Source organism: Cervus elaphus, chromosome 11, assembly GCF_910594005.1.
Source record: "Cervus elaphus chromosome 11, mCerEla1.1, whole genome shotgun sequence".
Taxonomy (NCBI): Eukaryota; Metazoa; Chordata; class Mammalia; order Artiodactyla; family Cervidae; genus Cervus; species Cervus elaphus.
The window spans coordinates 1,558,807-1,573,625 of record NC_057825.1 but is presented as its reverse complement, the minus strand read 5'-3'; the positions used below and the strand labels follow the sequence as shown (position 1 = coordinate 1,573,625).

Genomic DNA, 14,819 nt, shown 5'->3' with positions numbered 1-14,819 from the left:
AGGTACGTGGTGGCATGAGCAGACATCCAAAGGACCAGGAGGAGGCCGACAGCGAGAGTTTCAGGAAAGTCAGTGACTGCCCTCGGGGCTTCGAGCCTTGTTATGCTGGACAGAAAGCTTGGCACCTCTGCTGCCCGTGGTTTCGTGGAAAATCAGAATTAAACTTACTGAACTCAGCGAGTTACCTGAGGCGTCTCCAGACAGCATATTCAAAGCACTACCTGGCCCTTCTGGAGTCCTGCAATAAAATGCCAGAGGAGAAAGAGAAGACAAAGGCTGATCTGGTAGCTGTAAAGGGGACGGCTGCATCTGAACATAAAACAGCCTCTTCCCTTGGTTCCCAGGTTGGGAAATGATTCTAAAAGTAAGAACTGGCTTCCAGGGTTTCATTTCCAGGAGAGAGGCGCTCCTAATAAACCAGTCCTCTAGCAAAAAGCAACTAAAATGGTGGACAAAATGCAAAACAATTCTCTGAAAACTCTGAGGAAAGGACGTAAGCAGCCGGATACAGGTCGGGGGTGGGAATAAGAGCCGGGAGGCAGCGAGCGTGGCGGGTGGGTCCTAGGTCCCCGCAGCTGTGACCGCAGGGCTGGCCAAGCAGCTGGCACCCTGATGGGAAACTCTACTGTCCTCCTGGCAGGAGCCTCAGGAAGGAGCCCAGGCAAGAGAGACTGACCCGGAAAAGGAGACCCAAGAAAGGGGGCCCATATCCGAGACAAAGGCTCAACCTGGGACCCTGACTGGACTCTGGAACACACACCCACGGAGCAGACGAAGAGCGGGTGAACTGGAATTTAGGCTTAGTCATCCACAGGCATGACAGAGTTCACAGTTTGGGTCTAACCAAGTAAATTGCCTTAAAAATACCACCCCTTCAGAGCCACACAACAGAATCCAAAGTCTTAGAACAAAGCAATAATAATTTCCAAAGGCATTCAGTGATGAAAAATCAGGAAAATTTGATATATTTACAAGGAAAAGATCCAGAGACGGACCAAATGTGGCATCAGTGGGCAAGGGCAATCATTTTTAACTATGTCCGTGGGGGAAGGGAAATGCCATCACAGTAAACAGAGAGAAAACCGGGCAGAATACAGAAAATGTAAACAAATCCAAGTGGAAATTTTAGAACTGAAAAATAAAGCATCATACATTAAAAATTTTTCCAGATGGGCTTAATTAACAGCTTGGAGGTAGCAGATGAAAGAATCAGCAAATCTGAATATGGAATGATAGAAATCACCCAACACAAAGAGGAGAGAGAAAAACCACTAAGAAAATAAATGGCATCTTAGAAGGCATCCTTAAAGAAAACCTGCTCAGCCAAGATGTTTACATCTGATCAGAGTGGCTTCAACAGTGAAGAATAAAGATATGGTTTGTTACAAGACAATGAAGAGCACCCTTTTCCAGATGCTAAACTGCAAGGAATCCTGAAGGCAGTTCCCCAGGCAGATCGCAATGATACCATGTGGAAGTGTGAAGCTTTGGGGATGGATGCCACCCACCAGAAGTGGCAAGCATCAGGTCAGTCAGTGGAAAGCGACTGTTGCTGGCAGTCCCCCGGTGCTGTACGACCCTTTGAGATGCCATGGACTGCAGCACGCCAGGCCTCCCTGTCCCTCTCCATCTCCTGGGGCTTGCCCAAGTTCATGTCCACTGCATTGGTGATGCCGTCCAGCCATCTCATCCTCCGATGCCCTCTTCCCCTTCTGCCCTCAATCTTTCCCAGCATCAGAGACTTTTCCAATTAGTTGGCTGTTCACATCAGATGACCAAAATACTGGAGCTTCAGCATCAGTCCTTCCAAAGAGTATTAAGGGTTGATTTCCTTTAAGATTGACTGGTTTGATCTCCTTACTGTCTGAGGCGCTCTCAAGAGTCTTCTCCAACACAATTTGAAGGCATCAGTTCTTTAGTGCTCTGCCTTCTTTATGGTCCAACTCTCACAAGTGACTATTTTCCCCTTAATTTCTTTAAAATATATGTGACTGGTTAAAGGAAAAATAGACACTGTCTTTGGGGGTTATAGAGCATGTGAAGTAATACATTTTACATTTTACAACAACACCACAAAGGATGAGAGTGTGGATGAATCTGTAGTGTTGTAAAGTGGCACAGCGTTAGCCCACATAGACAGCGAAAAATTAGGGAGTTTATACCATAATCCCTAAACAATCACTAGAATAACAATGCAAAGAAGTACAGCTCAAAAGCCCAAAGGTTAATTGTAATGGAATTATTTTTAAAATAATCAAATAATCCAAAAGAAAGAAAGAAACAACAATAACAAACAAAGAAGAGGAAAAACAGAAAAATATAAAACAATACACATGAATATTAATAGAATAAGTACACTAAATAAAAGTATCATAGACCCACCCAACTCTATATTGTTGGTAAGAGAAGCACTTTAAAAAAGACAAAAACAAGTTGAAAGTAAATGGATGAAAACATATATCCCATGCATAGACTACAAGTAAGTTGCGGTAGCTTTATTAATATCAGGTAAAAATAGACACCAAGACAAGGAATGTTGGCACAAGGGAGAGATGGATATCTTTATCACAAAGATAAAAGGGCCAATTCATCAGGAAGATTCATCCACAGCAATCACGAATGTGTGTCCAGCTAATAATAACAGTGTCGAAATACATGAAACGAACACCTATAGAGCTGAAGGAAAAGTATAATTCCATGACTGTAGTAAAATGTTTTAATGCTCCTCTGCCAAAAACTGATAGAAGAGCTGGAGGGAAAAAAATCAATAAAAACTTGGAAGACCTGAACAACACTATCTATCACCACGACATAGCTGACAGGTATCAAACACTCTGCCCAACAAAGAAAAATGCATGTTTTTTCCCTAAGTGCACACGGTCTGCTTACCAAGACAGACAATATTCTGAGCCCCACAGCGAGTGAACGAAATGTCAAAGAATTGATGTCAGTCAGAGCATGTTTCCCCACCACTGTTGCCGTTTAGCTGCTAAGTCATGTCTGACCCTTCTGCGACCCCATGGACTGTATCCACCAGGCTCCTCTGTCCATGGGATTTCCCCGGCAAGAATACTGGAGTGGGTTTCCATTTCCTTCTCCAGGGAGTCTTTCCGACCCAGGGATCAAACCCACGTCTCCTGCATTGGCAGGCAGACTCTTTACCACTTCGTCACCGGGGAATCCCTTCCTGATCATTGTTGAATGGAATTAGAAATCAAGAAATAGTAAGATATCTAGGAAACTCCCAAGGATATGGATATCAACAACATCCAAGTAATCCATGCTCAGAGAAGAAATACAATGAGAAGTGGAAAATACTTCACACTGAACGATGATGAAAAGACAGCTTGTGACAGTTTACGGGCTACAGTTAAAGCAGTGCTTTGAGGAAAATGTATACCTTTAAAGGGCTTGTAACAGACGTGAATAAAGACTGCAGTCAGTGACCTAAGGGTCTACCTCAAACCAAAAGAAGAGCAAAATCAACCCAGATAAACAAAAGGGAGAAAAGGCAAAGACAAGGAAAGAAATCAAGGAAACAAGAAACCAACAAAAAATAGGGGCAGTTAATAACCAAAAGCTGATTCTCCAAGAAGATCAAACAACTGACAAAACTCTAGTAAGGCTAACCCCTTAAAATGAGAAAAAAAACACAGATCATCAATATCAGGGTTAAAAGAATAGGTGCTATTTCAGATCTTAAAAAGATAAGAAGAAGACAGTATGAGTAACTTTATGCTAATAAATTAAATAACATTAAAAATTAATGAAAGAATATCATGGGACTTCCCTGGTGGTCCACTGGCTAGCACTCCACACCCCCGGTTCTGGGGGCCCAGGTTTGATCCCTGTTGGGGAACTAGACCCCACGTGCCCCAGCTAAGAGTTCACACGCTTCGGTGGTACAACGGAGACCCACGTGCTGCCAGTGAGGCCAGGTGCAGCCAAATAAACAAATAGAATGAATGAATATTGCAAAACAAGGAATGTCATGAGGAAATTTATGCTGACAAATCCAACAACTTTGGTTAAAGGTCAAATTCCTCCAGAAATACTGCTTACCCAGATTTATACTAGATCAAGGGGAAAATTTGAATATTTCTATAGTTATGTTTTAAAATTAGTTTTTTTAAAATAAAAACAAACAAACCTTCCCACCAGGAAAATTCCAGGCCCTGAAGGTTTCACTGGTGAATTCTATCAAACTTTCAAAAAGATGTAACATCAAATTTACACTAATCCTTTCAGATAACACAAGAAGAGGGAAAACTTTTCAACTTGCTTTATGAGGCCAGCATAATTCTGAAATAAAAACAGACAACCGCATTGAAAAAAAAAAAAACAAAACTGTGAACCAATATTTCTCATGATTGTGGACAAGAAAGTCCTTAATAAAATATAAGCAACTCAGGAAATCTAGCAACATTTAACAAGGACAATGCATTACAATTAAGCAAGGTTTATCTCAAAATACAAGGATGGTTTAGCACTCAAAAATCAATCAACGTAATTTACCATATTAACAGAATAAAGAACAACACTCACAGGATCATTGTAATAGATACAGGAAAAAAGCATTTGACAAAATTAAAGATCCAATCATAACAACTCTCAGGGACCTCAGATAGAGCAACACAGGGTGAGTATGTGAAATCTAAGCTAATGTCATGCTCAATGGTGGGAAACGTCATCCCCGTAAGACTGGGAATGAGGCGAGGATTCCTGCTCTCACGGCCCCTCTGCACCACTTCCTGAGGGTCTAGTCATTGCAGATGGAAACAGAAGTCAGCGCGTGCAGACCTGAAAGGAAGCGTCCAGTCTCTCCTTGGGGGTGGGATAGTCGCTTGCGCTATCCGCACAGGAGCACGGACCAGCGGCCCTCACCCTGGGGCTCAGGGTCTGCGGCCCGTCCCCCACGCCTCCAAGCCCGTGCCCTCCGGGCAAGCCCCAAGAGGAAAGGTGATGCTGGTGCCGTGGATCTGTCACTCAGGAGACAGACGGCCCCTGGAAGCCCCTGATGGGCCCTTCGCTGGGGCCAGCACCTCGCAAGCCCCGAAAGCACCGCGGTTGTGTCTCAGTTCCCACCAGGGCTTCTGGCAGCCCTGCTTTCTTACGAGAAACAAAGGCTTTTGGGAGCGGTCCCAGAGGTCAAGCAGTTAGTTACCCGCTTGGTCTCCACGCATGGCCATGGCCCAGAGGTTCCCTTGGGGAGATCTTCCCTGAACGGCAGGTCGGGGACTGACTTTCAGACTGTCTCGTTTGCTTGTCGTTGCTGACAAAACGCTAACGGGAGCCCACGGAAGCGGATGTGCCTTATTTCATTTTGCCTTTTCTCTAAACTACGAGCTTCGCTGGCGTGTTTGCTTCCTTTGCCATCTTTGTTCTCGAATTGCACCCAGGGGAGCCAGACAATCAGGTGGAGCTGCAGATTTGAGAGTGTGTCTGAGTGTGTCTCTACAGACGTGGACGCGGGGCTGAGTGTGGCCCCACGTGGAGGGGGGAGCCGCCGGGGGGGGCCAACTCTGGATCCTGGGGTCCCGGGTTTGAGGCAGTGACCCCCCGTTTCCTGCCTCAGTCTCCCCACATGTGAAATGAGGCCACAGCAGGAGGCAGAACACAGCGTGTCGCCCCATCTGGCCCGCGCTCACTGCTGGGCGAGTGGGAGCTCTCGGGCCCCCTTGTGTCTCTGAAGGCTCCTGGACGCAAGGGTGGAGTTGGGAAGGAGGTCGCCGTGCTCAGAGGGGGTGCAGGGCGGTGCTGACCCGATCCCAGCAGAGCAGCATGGGGGACGAGAGGGTCGGGGGCTGAGCCGCGCAGGGCAGCTCTGCGGGCACCTGGGGCTGCGCCGGGCGTCTGCGGACTCGGTTTCCTCCCTCTGAAAAGGCGGAAGGAGCGCGGCTTAAACATCAGTTCAGCTCAGGTCAGTCGCTCAGTCGTGTCTGACTCTGTCACCCCATGGACTGCAGCACGCCAGGCCTCCCTGTCCATCACCAACTCCCAGAGTTTACCCAAACTCACATCCATCGAGTCAGTGATGCCATCCACCATCTCATCCTCTGTCGTCCCCTTCTCCTCCTGCCTTCAATGTTTCCCAGCATCAGGGCCTTTTCCAATGAGTCACTTCTTCACATCAGATGGCCAAAGTATTGGAGTTTCAGCTTCAGCATCAGTCCTTCCAATGAGCACCCAGGACTGATAAAGATACAGTGAAAACACACTTCAATGCACGCGGCCCCAGTGCGGTGAAGCACAGCGGCTTTAACAACGGCACCATCCCCCCCTTCTCTGACCAGGAGGAAAGCTGGGCGCGGGGTGGGCTATCAGGGTGGAAACTCCTCCACAGGAGCCAGCCAGGCCCCGGGCTGGGGAGCTGGGCAGGATGGTCAGGTGAGAAGCAGGGGCAACCCCACAGCGGCAGTGAGCGGCGCGCCCTGGCCTCGGGGAGGCGACCGCCCACATGGCTTCACACCGGCTCCCTCTGCCTGTCCTGGCAGCCCGGTCCCCTCTGATCCCTCTGCTCATAGAGCCCAGCAGACCCTGGGCAGCACCCCCAGCCTCCGACTCAGCGTGCCCGCGCCCCACACCCAGCATCTCCTCCCAGGCCTCTCACCCAGAGCCCCTGACTGCCCTACCCACTCTCTCCACATCTCCCCTGCCGGGAAAGCCCAGTTCCCACCCAGAGCCCCAAGCCAGCTTCCTAACCATGCTTGACTCCCCAGCCCCACACCCAGCGGTCAGCAGGTCCCGTCCATCCATGCCTCCATCCACGCCTTACGCGCCCCCTTCAGCCAAGCCCAGTGAGCGCGCGCGCGATCCTTCAGCCAGCCCAGGGCAAGTCCCACTTTGACCCCGACCCGCCTCCATTCTCCATAGGGAGGCAGAGCTCTCCAAATGCACCCAGACCCGGTCACCTCCCTTCCCCAAGCCTGGCCGCCCCGTCACGAGAACAGATTCTAAAAGCGCCACCGCGGCGGGCACGGTCCTGCCAGCTCCCGCCCCTGCGGTCCATCTCCAGTCCCCGCTCCCTCTGCCCAGGCCCAACGTCTCTCCCCTCCCCCAAAGTCACCACGGGATGCTGCCTCCCGCCCCACGGGCTCCTCAGGGGGCTTGCCTGGCCGCCTCCCTCCCAAAGGCCCTCCCCAGAGCCTCCTGGCCCTTACTTACCCCCACAGCACCCACCACAGGCAATATTTACCCAGCTTTCTATTTCCTTGTTTTCTGTCCCTGCCCTAGGCTGAACAATGACAGTCTAAAAGACATCCACGCCCTAACCATCCCTGCCAACGTTCCCTCATACGGAAAAGGTGTCTTTGGAACTGGGATCAAGGTAAGGATGTCGCTGTGGGGAGACCATTCTGGATTATCCAGGTGGCCCTCGATGCAACCTCAAGTGTCCCTGAAGGAGGGAGCCAGGAGAGATTCACAGCCACAGTGGGGAAGGGGAGGTGAAGGCGGAGCAGAGAGTTTGAGGACGTGGGCCTCGGAGATGACGCGGCTACAAGCCAAGGAGCTCAGTTGCCAGACCACCAGCAACTGGAAGCCAGGAAGGACCCTGAAGCCTCCGGAGGGAGGCCGGCATCACTCCCGGTGAGTTAGAATGAGCGGCAGGAAAGGGGGGCGGCTGCTGCTCCTGGGAACGGGCGACTCTGGGCTGGGATGCTCGGGGCCACGGAGCTGTGTCAGGGCCACTAAGAATAAGCCGCCGGGGAGCTGTCGGCCTGGGAGCCGGCTCCCAGTCCGGGGTTCAGGGAAGAGTCTGCGGGGTCACAGACGTGTGGTCACTGCCGTGGCCTGGAGGAAGCACCGGCAGAGACCCTCGGGAGGCAGGAAGACGGGGAGGACCGTGGGGAGTGGGCTGCGGGTCCGGAGGGAGGGCGGGCTCCAGGGAGGGGGCATCACCGCACTGGAGTGCCGCTGACGTCTCCACGTGAGATGAAGGCCCTCCTTCAGCAGCTGGGTTTGGCGGCCTGAGCTGGGGGCCAGAGAGACCAGGAGGAGAGCCGTGGACACGGGGAGCAAAGAGCCTGTTTCTGTGCGGGGGACCGGGAGGTGGGGCGATGCGGGAGGGAAGAAAGGGAAAGGGCACGCTTAATAAGCGGGAGCAGACAGCCACCCTTCCGGCCGTGGGAATGGCGGGGGGCAGGGCGGGGCTGGGGGCAGACCGACACCTCCAGGTGGGAGCCCCATGCTGCGCAGGCCGTGTGAGGAGGGGACCACGCCGGTGACGGCAGCTGGGAGGGTCCGAGCTGGGGAGGGGCTGAGGCAGGACCCCTGGGAGCGCCAGGCGTCCTTGGGGGGAGGCCATGAATTCACGGGAACCATCCGAGCGTCCCGGGAGCCGTTTGGGAGCAGGCAGGATGGGAACGGCTGGGGGCTGAGAACCGAGAGTGGCGCCAAGGATGGTTCCGGAAGCCCAGCTGGGCAGAGGGGAGGGGAGGTGGGAGTGGGGGGCGTAGCCGGGGCTGCAGCCCTCGGCTCCTGGATGGTCAGCGGCAGCGTGACCGTCGCCTCCCACAGGCCTGGGGCTTCCTGAGAGAAGCTGTATCAGCCCTCGGCACAGCTGGGTGCACCGCAGGGATGAGGACGGGGTCATCTGCGTGCTCCCCACTTCCACCCTGACACTTCCCCGCATCCAGGACCGGCCAACTCCCCTGCCCAGATGACTTCCCAAGATTAGAAGCCAGCCGCCCGGTCCGTGGCTGAGCCCATGACCGGTGAGTGCCTGCTAGTGCCTGCAGCCGGAGACCAGCTCCGTCTGGCCAGGCCTGTCACGCAGTGGGTCCCGGTCAATACCTGCCATCCGTGAGGGTCAGTTCAACAAGGACAGTGGGTACCCAGGGAGGCTGAGAAGGGAGGGTGAAGGTCTGGGGAGGGGGGGACTGGGTGCTGTGCCTGGAAGAAGGGGCAGCGGGCAGCCCACAGCTCTGAGCACGGAGGCTGGACAGCTCGCGTGGGCTGGGCCCCACTTGCTAGGAAATTTGCATGGAGGAGCGGGGAGAGGCAGTGCTGTCGCCTAGGCAACCGCTCTGTCACCTTCTAAGGAGCCTGGCGGAGGGAGCAGGAGGCCTGTCTTAAAGGAGCGCGAGGCCCATCGATTGATTTGGCGGCGTCCTGAGGAGTCTCGGCAGGAAGTCGGTTCCTCCCGAGCTCAGGCCCGAGTTCCATCAGGACGGACGGCAGGAGAGGGGGTGACCGGGACCCGCTGCACCAGCTGAAGGGGCTCAGGGCTGGCACAAAGGGGCAAGAGGCTGCTCCGGCTGCCGGACACACAGACGGAGCCCCAGCCTGATTCCACCTGGAGCCGCTGCTCTGGGGGCTTCGCGGTCTGCCGGGCGGAAAGTCGCTGGGTGAGAAGACTGGAATCTACACTGGTCAGCAGAGAGGTGTGGCCACGCCCCGGGCCGTGGCCACCTTGCACCCCAGCTTTGGCCAACCCCAAAGCAGTGGTCGGGAGCAGAGAACTGAGGAGGGGCTGCTGGGGGCACCGGGATGGGCGCTGACCAGAACAAGGCCCGACTATTAGGGGACTTGGTTGGCAGGAGTGAATAAGAACATGATAATCCCTGGTGACGCAAACTGAGCCCTGAGATGCAGAGACGCCTCCTTCCTCCAATCACAGGGTTCTTCCAGAGATCGCAGCTCATGCCGTGAAGACAAACGAGCTTTTAGTTAGCGACATTTGAGTTTGACTTCGTCTTCCCAGCCTCTGTCGGGTTCAAGGACAAGCTAGGATTTCCAGGTTGCAAAGCGCGTGGGGGTGACATCAGCTCTGCTCATCTGTCCTCGGCCTCCAGCCTGTGTGCCTGGCACTTCCTGGCCATTTCCTGCGGCTGCAGCTCCCTCACTGTTCGCAGCTGGCAGGCAGGGACCACCTCATTGATGCCCCCGAAGAACAGGTGGGCACGGAAGGGTGACCCCCACGGCCAGAAGTCAGATTTGGTTTTAGGGGACAAGACCCAACACTTCTTCCCGGGTCTTCCTCTGCACGCCCAGGAAACCATCTCCATCACCCCCACCTGGCCCCAACACCGCCTGTTGTGGGCAGCGGGCTTTTGTCTCTCCTGCTAGTTCTTCTTTGTATGTTAACTTCACAAGCAATAAAAATAATGAGTCTGTGTAACTTTTTAAAACAACTTTCTTAAGATAAAATTCACAAACCATACAATTCACCCACTTAGAGTATACAATCCAATGGTTTTGGTATATCACATTATCATTTTAACTGTAAAGATTGAATATAGTAAAATATATATTTCCACTCCAGTATTCTTGCTTAGAGAATTCCATGGACAGAGGAACCTGGTGGGCTACAGTCCATGGAGTCACAAAGAGTCAGACATAAGTGAAGCAACGTGGCACGCACGCATGCCTTGATTTGCAACATGACCTTGCAGACAAAGGTCCATGTAGTCAAAGCTGTGGTTTTTCCAGGAGTCAGATACGGATGTGAGAGTGGGACCATAGAGAGGGCTGAGCACTAAGGAGTGGATACTTTCAAACTGTGGTGCTGGAGAAGACTCTTAAAGAGTCCTGTGGACTGCAAGATCAAACCAGTCCATCCTAAAGGAGATCAACTCTGAATACTCATTGGAAGGACTGATGCTGAAGCTGAAGCTCCAATACTTTGGCCACCTGACGTGAAGAGTCAACTCATTGGAGAAGACCCTGATGCTGGGAAAGACTGAAGGCAGGAGGAGAAGGGGACGATGGAGGATGAGATGTGAGATAGCATCGCTGACTCAGTGGACGTGAGTCTGAGCCAACTCAAGAGAGAGTGAAGGACAGGGGAGCCTAGCGTGTTGCAGTGTGTGGGGTCGCAAAAAGATGGACACGACGGAGTGGCTGAAAGACATCAGCAGCCTTGCTCTGGGGCCTCCTGCTCTGGAGATCCCATGTGGGTTACGCCCCCCGGCTCCAGCTTCCCCACCTGTGATGGAAGAGGCCTGGACCACCCCACCCCTTACGCCTGCATTGTGATTATCAGCTGTTAGATGTTTCCTTCACAGAGTTTACTTTCCGAAGACTAAACACTGAGAAACAGATAAGAGGGAGGTTTCTTAACACCTATTACCAGCGTAGCTGCTCAGAAAACAGTGGTGCCTAAGGACTTCTCCCCTCAAATGGGGCATATAATGGAGACTGTGGGGTCTAAGGCTTGGATCTGGGCTGGGAATGCCCGCGAAAGGAGAGTGTGGGGCTCACACAGGGAGGGGCAAGGAGGAAAGCGCATCGCCTCACAGCTGGAGGGGCAAGTCCAGGCCTCTGGGTAAGACAGCGGGCCGGGCTCGGGGTCTGCCGGCCCACCGAACTCTCCTAGGCGCCTGGTTCAGCGAAGGCATCCCGGGTAGGCAGAGTTGGGTCTGTTTCCATCTGAACACACGTGCACACACCCAGTGCAGACGCACACGCCCATGTATGCACACGAACCAGGAACACAAGCACAGACCCTCACCCAAGAGGCCCACCTGGGGCAGAAGCCCCTGCAGGCGACATCTGCTCCCTCTCGGCTCTCTTGCTAGGCACCCCAGAGGACAGAAGGAGACCCGCCAGGAGCACCGGTGACCTGCCTTCCAGCTCTGGGTCCATCCCCCTCAGCTCTCCCCCATCACCCCTCCCGGCTCGCAGCCTCAGTTTATCTCACCCAAGCGTGGCCTCCAAGGACACCTCCGGGAGATGGCCAGCCTTTCCATCCTCGGTCTGCGCCCCTCCCTGCTCTGCGTTCACTCTTTGAGGGCAGGGGGGCCCGGATCCCAGAGGCCAGGGGCCTGGAGCCACGCCGCCCGGCCAGCCAGGATGGAGTTTTCCCTCCCAGTTAAATTTCCCCCGCCTGCTTGATGTCACATCCTGTCCCGGCTTCCCCGCCGCCGCCCTCCCCACCACCGCGCGTGAGCGTGGCGCGCGGGTCCCCCCTGCGCCTCCCCGCCCCCGCCCCTTCCCCGCAAACTTTTGGCACCCGGGCCGCCCAGCCGCGCGCCCGAGCTCTGCGGGCGCGGGGCCGTCAGGAGGAGGGGCCGAGGAGGGGCGGAGGGGCGGCCCGCCCCGCCCGGCGACCGCGGAGCCGCTCGACGCGCCGGAGATGCAGAGCGGAGGCTCCGCGCAGCAGACCCCGCGCGCCGCCTGCTCCGGGTGCTGAAGGCGCGGGGACACGGCCGGGCGCCGCCGCGGAGCCCGCAGACCGGGAGCGCGTCCGCGTCCACGCAGCCGCCGGCCGCCAAGCACCCAGGGCTCCCCGCACGCCAGGACGTCGGAGGCGGCCGCGAGACATGCAACCGGCCCGGAAGCTCCTCAGCCTCCTGTTCCTCATCCTGATGGGCACCGAACTCACCCAAGTACGTGCATCCAACGCCATTTTCCTCCCTGCGTGCGAGGCGCCCTCCCGGCCCGGGGCCGGGCAAAGTCGGGGAGCCGCTCCGCACAGCCCGGCGCCCCCCGGCCCGGGCGCGCGGCCGCGGGGTTGGGGAGGGGACCAGCTGCACCTGGGATGCAGGAAGGGGTGCAGGCTGACCCCAGACTGCTGCTCTGTCCCCCAGGACCGTCAGCCCCGAGCCCTTCCTCCTGGACGCCCTGGCTGCCCACTCCCTACTGAGAAGTTCAAAGGGCGGCGGAGGGGGCCGTTTGGCGCCCATTGTCATCCCGGAGGAAGACCGAGCAGGCGGTCGGAGCCGCCGGCGCGCTCGGAGGTGGATGTGACCCAACTCCCGCCCCTGCATCCCTGCCCCTGGCTACAGTTGCTGCCCTTGGGGCTCCGAGCTGGCGGTGGGCATGGTGCGGGGGAGACCAGACCCGGGAGGGGGCAGGCCGCGTGTCTGAGGCTGGGGTGCCTTGTGGTTTCCATGTGGAGGTTTGGGGGGGAGGCTGTGGCCACATGCGCGGCATGAAGCGAGTGGCGAGCGTGTGTGGGGACCGCTGGGCATTTTAAGTGGACTTGCCGCCCCTGAACAATGTATCAGTAGCGAGCCTGTCTCCGGCTGGTATTCTCCATTTTAAAATGCATTTGAGAGCCGGCGGGGCTGGCGCGCCGGGCTGGGGTGTCGCTTTGGCACCAGGGTGTTGGCAAGAGGCTGCCAGCTTCGGGAGCCAGGCCGCTCAGAGTGACATTAAAATGCCCTCTCCACGGCGCCTCTGTGCCACGGTCTGAGCCGGGAGATGCCCTCTGCAGCTGCGAGTCCGGGAGGTGGGGGGGGGGTGCTCCCAGGAGCTTGGCCCCAGGCGCCAGCTGCCCCCAGCCCTCCTCTCTTCCCCACTCCCTCTGCACCTCCCTCCCTCCCAGAATAAAAGGAAACAAAAGAGAGGAGAGAGGGTGAGAGGTGGATCACAGGAGAGAAGGCTCTGGAATAAGCGTCCCTTGTGTTCGCCGGGAAGCGCTTGCCGGCTGCCTGGCTCTGCGGGAAGTGCGTGCGGCCCCAGCCCCAGCCCAGGAGGGTCTGTCGTCCCACTGTGCTGGGAGACCCTGCTGGTGCCACGCAGGCAATCAGCCGGGCACCCTGGAGAGGGCCCACCCGTCTCCGGGAGAGTTTTCTTGGCTGCGGGGAAGGCCTGGCCGAGGGGCAGACTCGGGCTGTGTGAGTGGACACTGTATGAATGCACGTGCCCACGCTCACACACGCTCCCACTCCGCACACACGGGCACACACGGTAAAAAGGAGCCAGGAGGCATGGGCCTGATTCAGACATCTCGGGGAGGAGACGGCGGGTCTGGGTGCCCTGGACGTGACCACCCTCGGGCCCTCCAAGCCCTACTGACCTCCTCACCTCCAGGCTCCCTGAGTCTCCATTCCCAGCCCTCCTCCAGAGGTTCACTTCTCTGTCTTTTTAAAGATCCCCTGTTCTTGGAAGAAACTTTTGGTCTAGCTTGGGTTGGAAGCTTTGTCTGGGTGGTGCGAGCCCTCGCCCGTTCACGCTGTCGGCGCTGGACGTCCGAGTGTGGCCAGCCCCTGCACTCACAGCGGCAGCCACACCATCCCTTCAGGACCCTGGTCAGCTCCCCGAGGCCCCCTGGGCCGGGAATGGAAATGATGTTGTTTTCTTTGAAAGGTTCCTGTTCGCAAAGGGAACTGTAGGATCCCTCAAGGGAACGCCTCCCTCTACACAGCCGAGAGGCAGGGCCCTACCCTCCCGGCCTGCCTGAGTCTGTGCTCTGAGAATCTTCCATCGGAAGCCTAGTATCCCTAATGGTAGTGGGATTTTAGAGTCGAGCCAACTGGCAGAGATCGCTCTAACTGGTCCACGTCTGTGAAGCAGTCAGAGGGTGGCTGGCTTAGCCACCGGCTCCAGAGATCCCGGCTGCCCTGGTCCCACCCAGGGGGCTTCTCTGGGGTCAGGCCAGGCGCCTCTCCTTTGTCAGACCTCTAAGGCGGGGCCTGGGTTTGGGGGGTTACAGGTACAGGGCTGCTGTGAATCTGAGAGCTCCTGGGGCCACCCCTACCCAAGACCCTTGCTTTCTTGATCCCAAAGGGATCCGACTCTGGGAAGCCACACCACCTGGAGTGATGGTCCCTCCACGTGTGATGAGTGAATCACCTCTGGGCTTCGGGACAAGGAGGGCAGGGCAGGGGTGACAGGCCTGGGTGGGCTCCATCTCCCCCCACCCTCTTCCTCTCCCGCTTCAAGTAAGCTGACTCCACAGCCCCACCCTCTTCCTCTCCCGCTTCAAGTAAGCTGACTCCACAGCCCCACCCTCTGTCTCAGGGCCCTTCCAAAGAACGTGGACACAAGGTTCCAGGGCCGCTGTGTTTGTGGATTAGGGCCTGTCCGAATGGGAACAAGTCAGAACCGTGAGGGTGTCACCTGCGCTTCACGGGCGCCGCTTGAAGGATTCA

The 14,819-nt window shown here is 55.9% G+C and overlaps 1 protein-coding gene and 1 long non-coding RNA gene across 2 annotated transcripts in view; one reads left to right on the top strand and one right to left on the bottom strand.

Moving 5' to 3' along the window:
• Positions 1 to 4,267: 4,267 nt before the first annotated feature.
• Positions 4,268 to 6,077, bottom strand: LOC122703457. Its single transcript, XR_006343492.1, has 2 exons — positions 6,019 to 6,077; positions 4,268 to 5,875 (listed from the first exon to the last, which is right to left on the bottom strand). It is a non-coding gene; the product is annotated as an uncharacterized LOC122703457 (long non-coding RNA).
• A 5,816-nt stretch (positions 6,078 to 11,893) lies between these two features.
• The window catches only part of OLFM1 (olfactomedin 1), a 37,913-nt gene continuing 34,987 nt past the window's right edge, over positions 11,894 to 14,819 (top strand). The window contains exon 1 of the mRNA XM_043916482.1: positions 11,894 to 12,329. Coding sequence (XP_043772417.1) covers positions 12,264 to 12,329 — 66 coding nt within the window. The 5' untranslated portion in view covers positions 11,894 to 12,263. The remainder of the gene's footprint in view (positions 12,330 to 14,819) is intronic.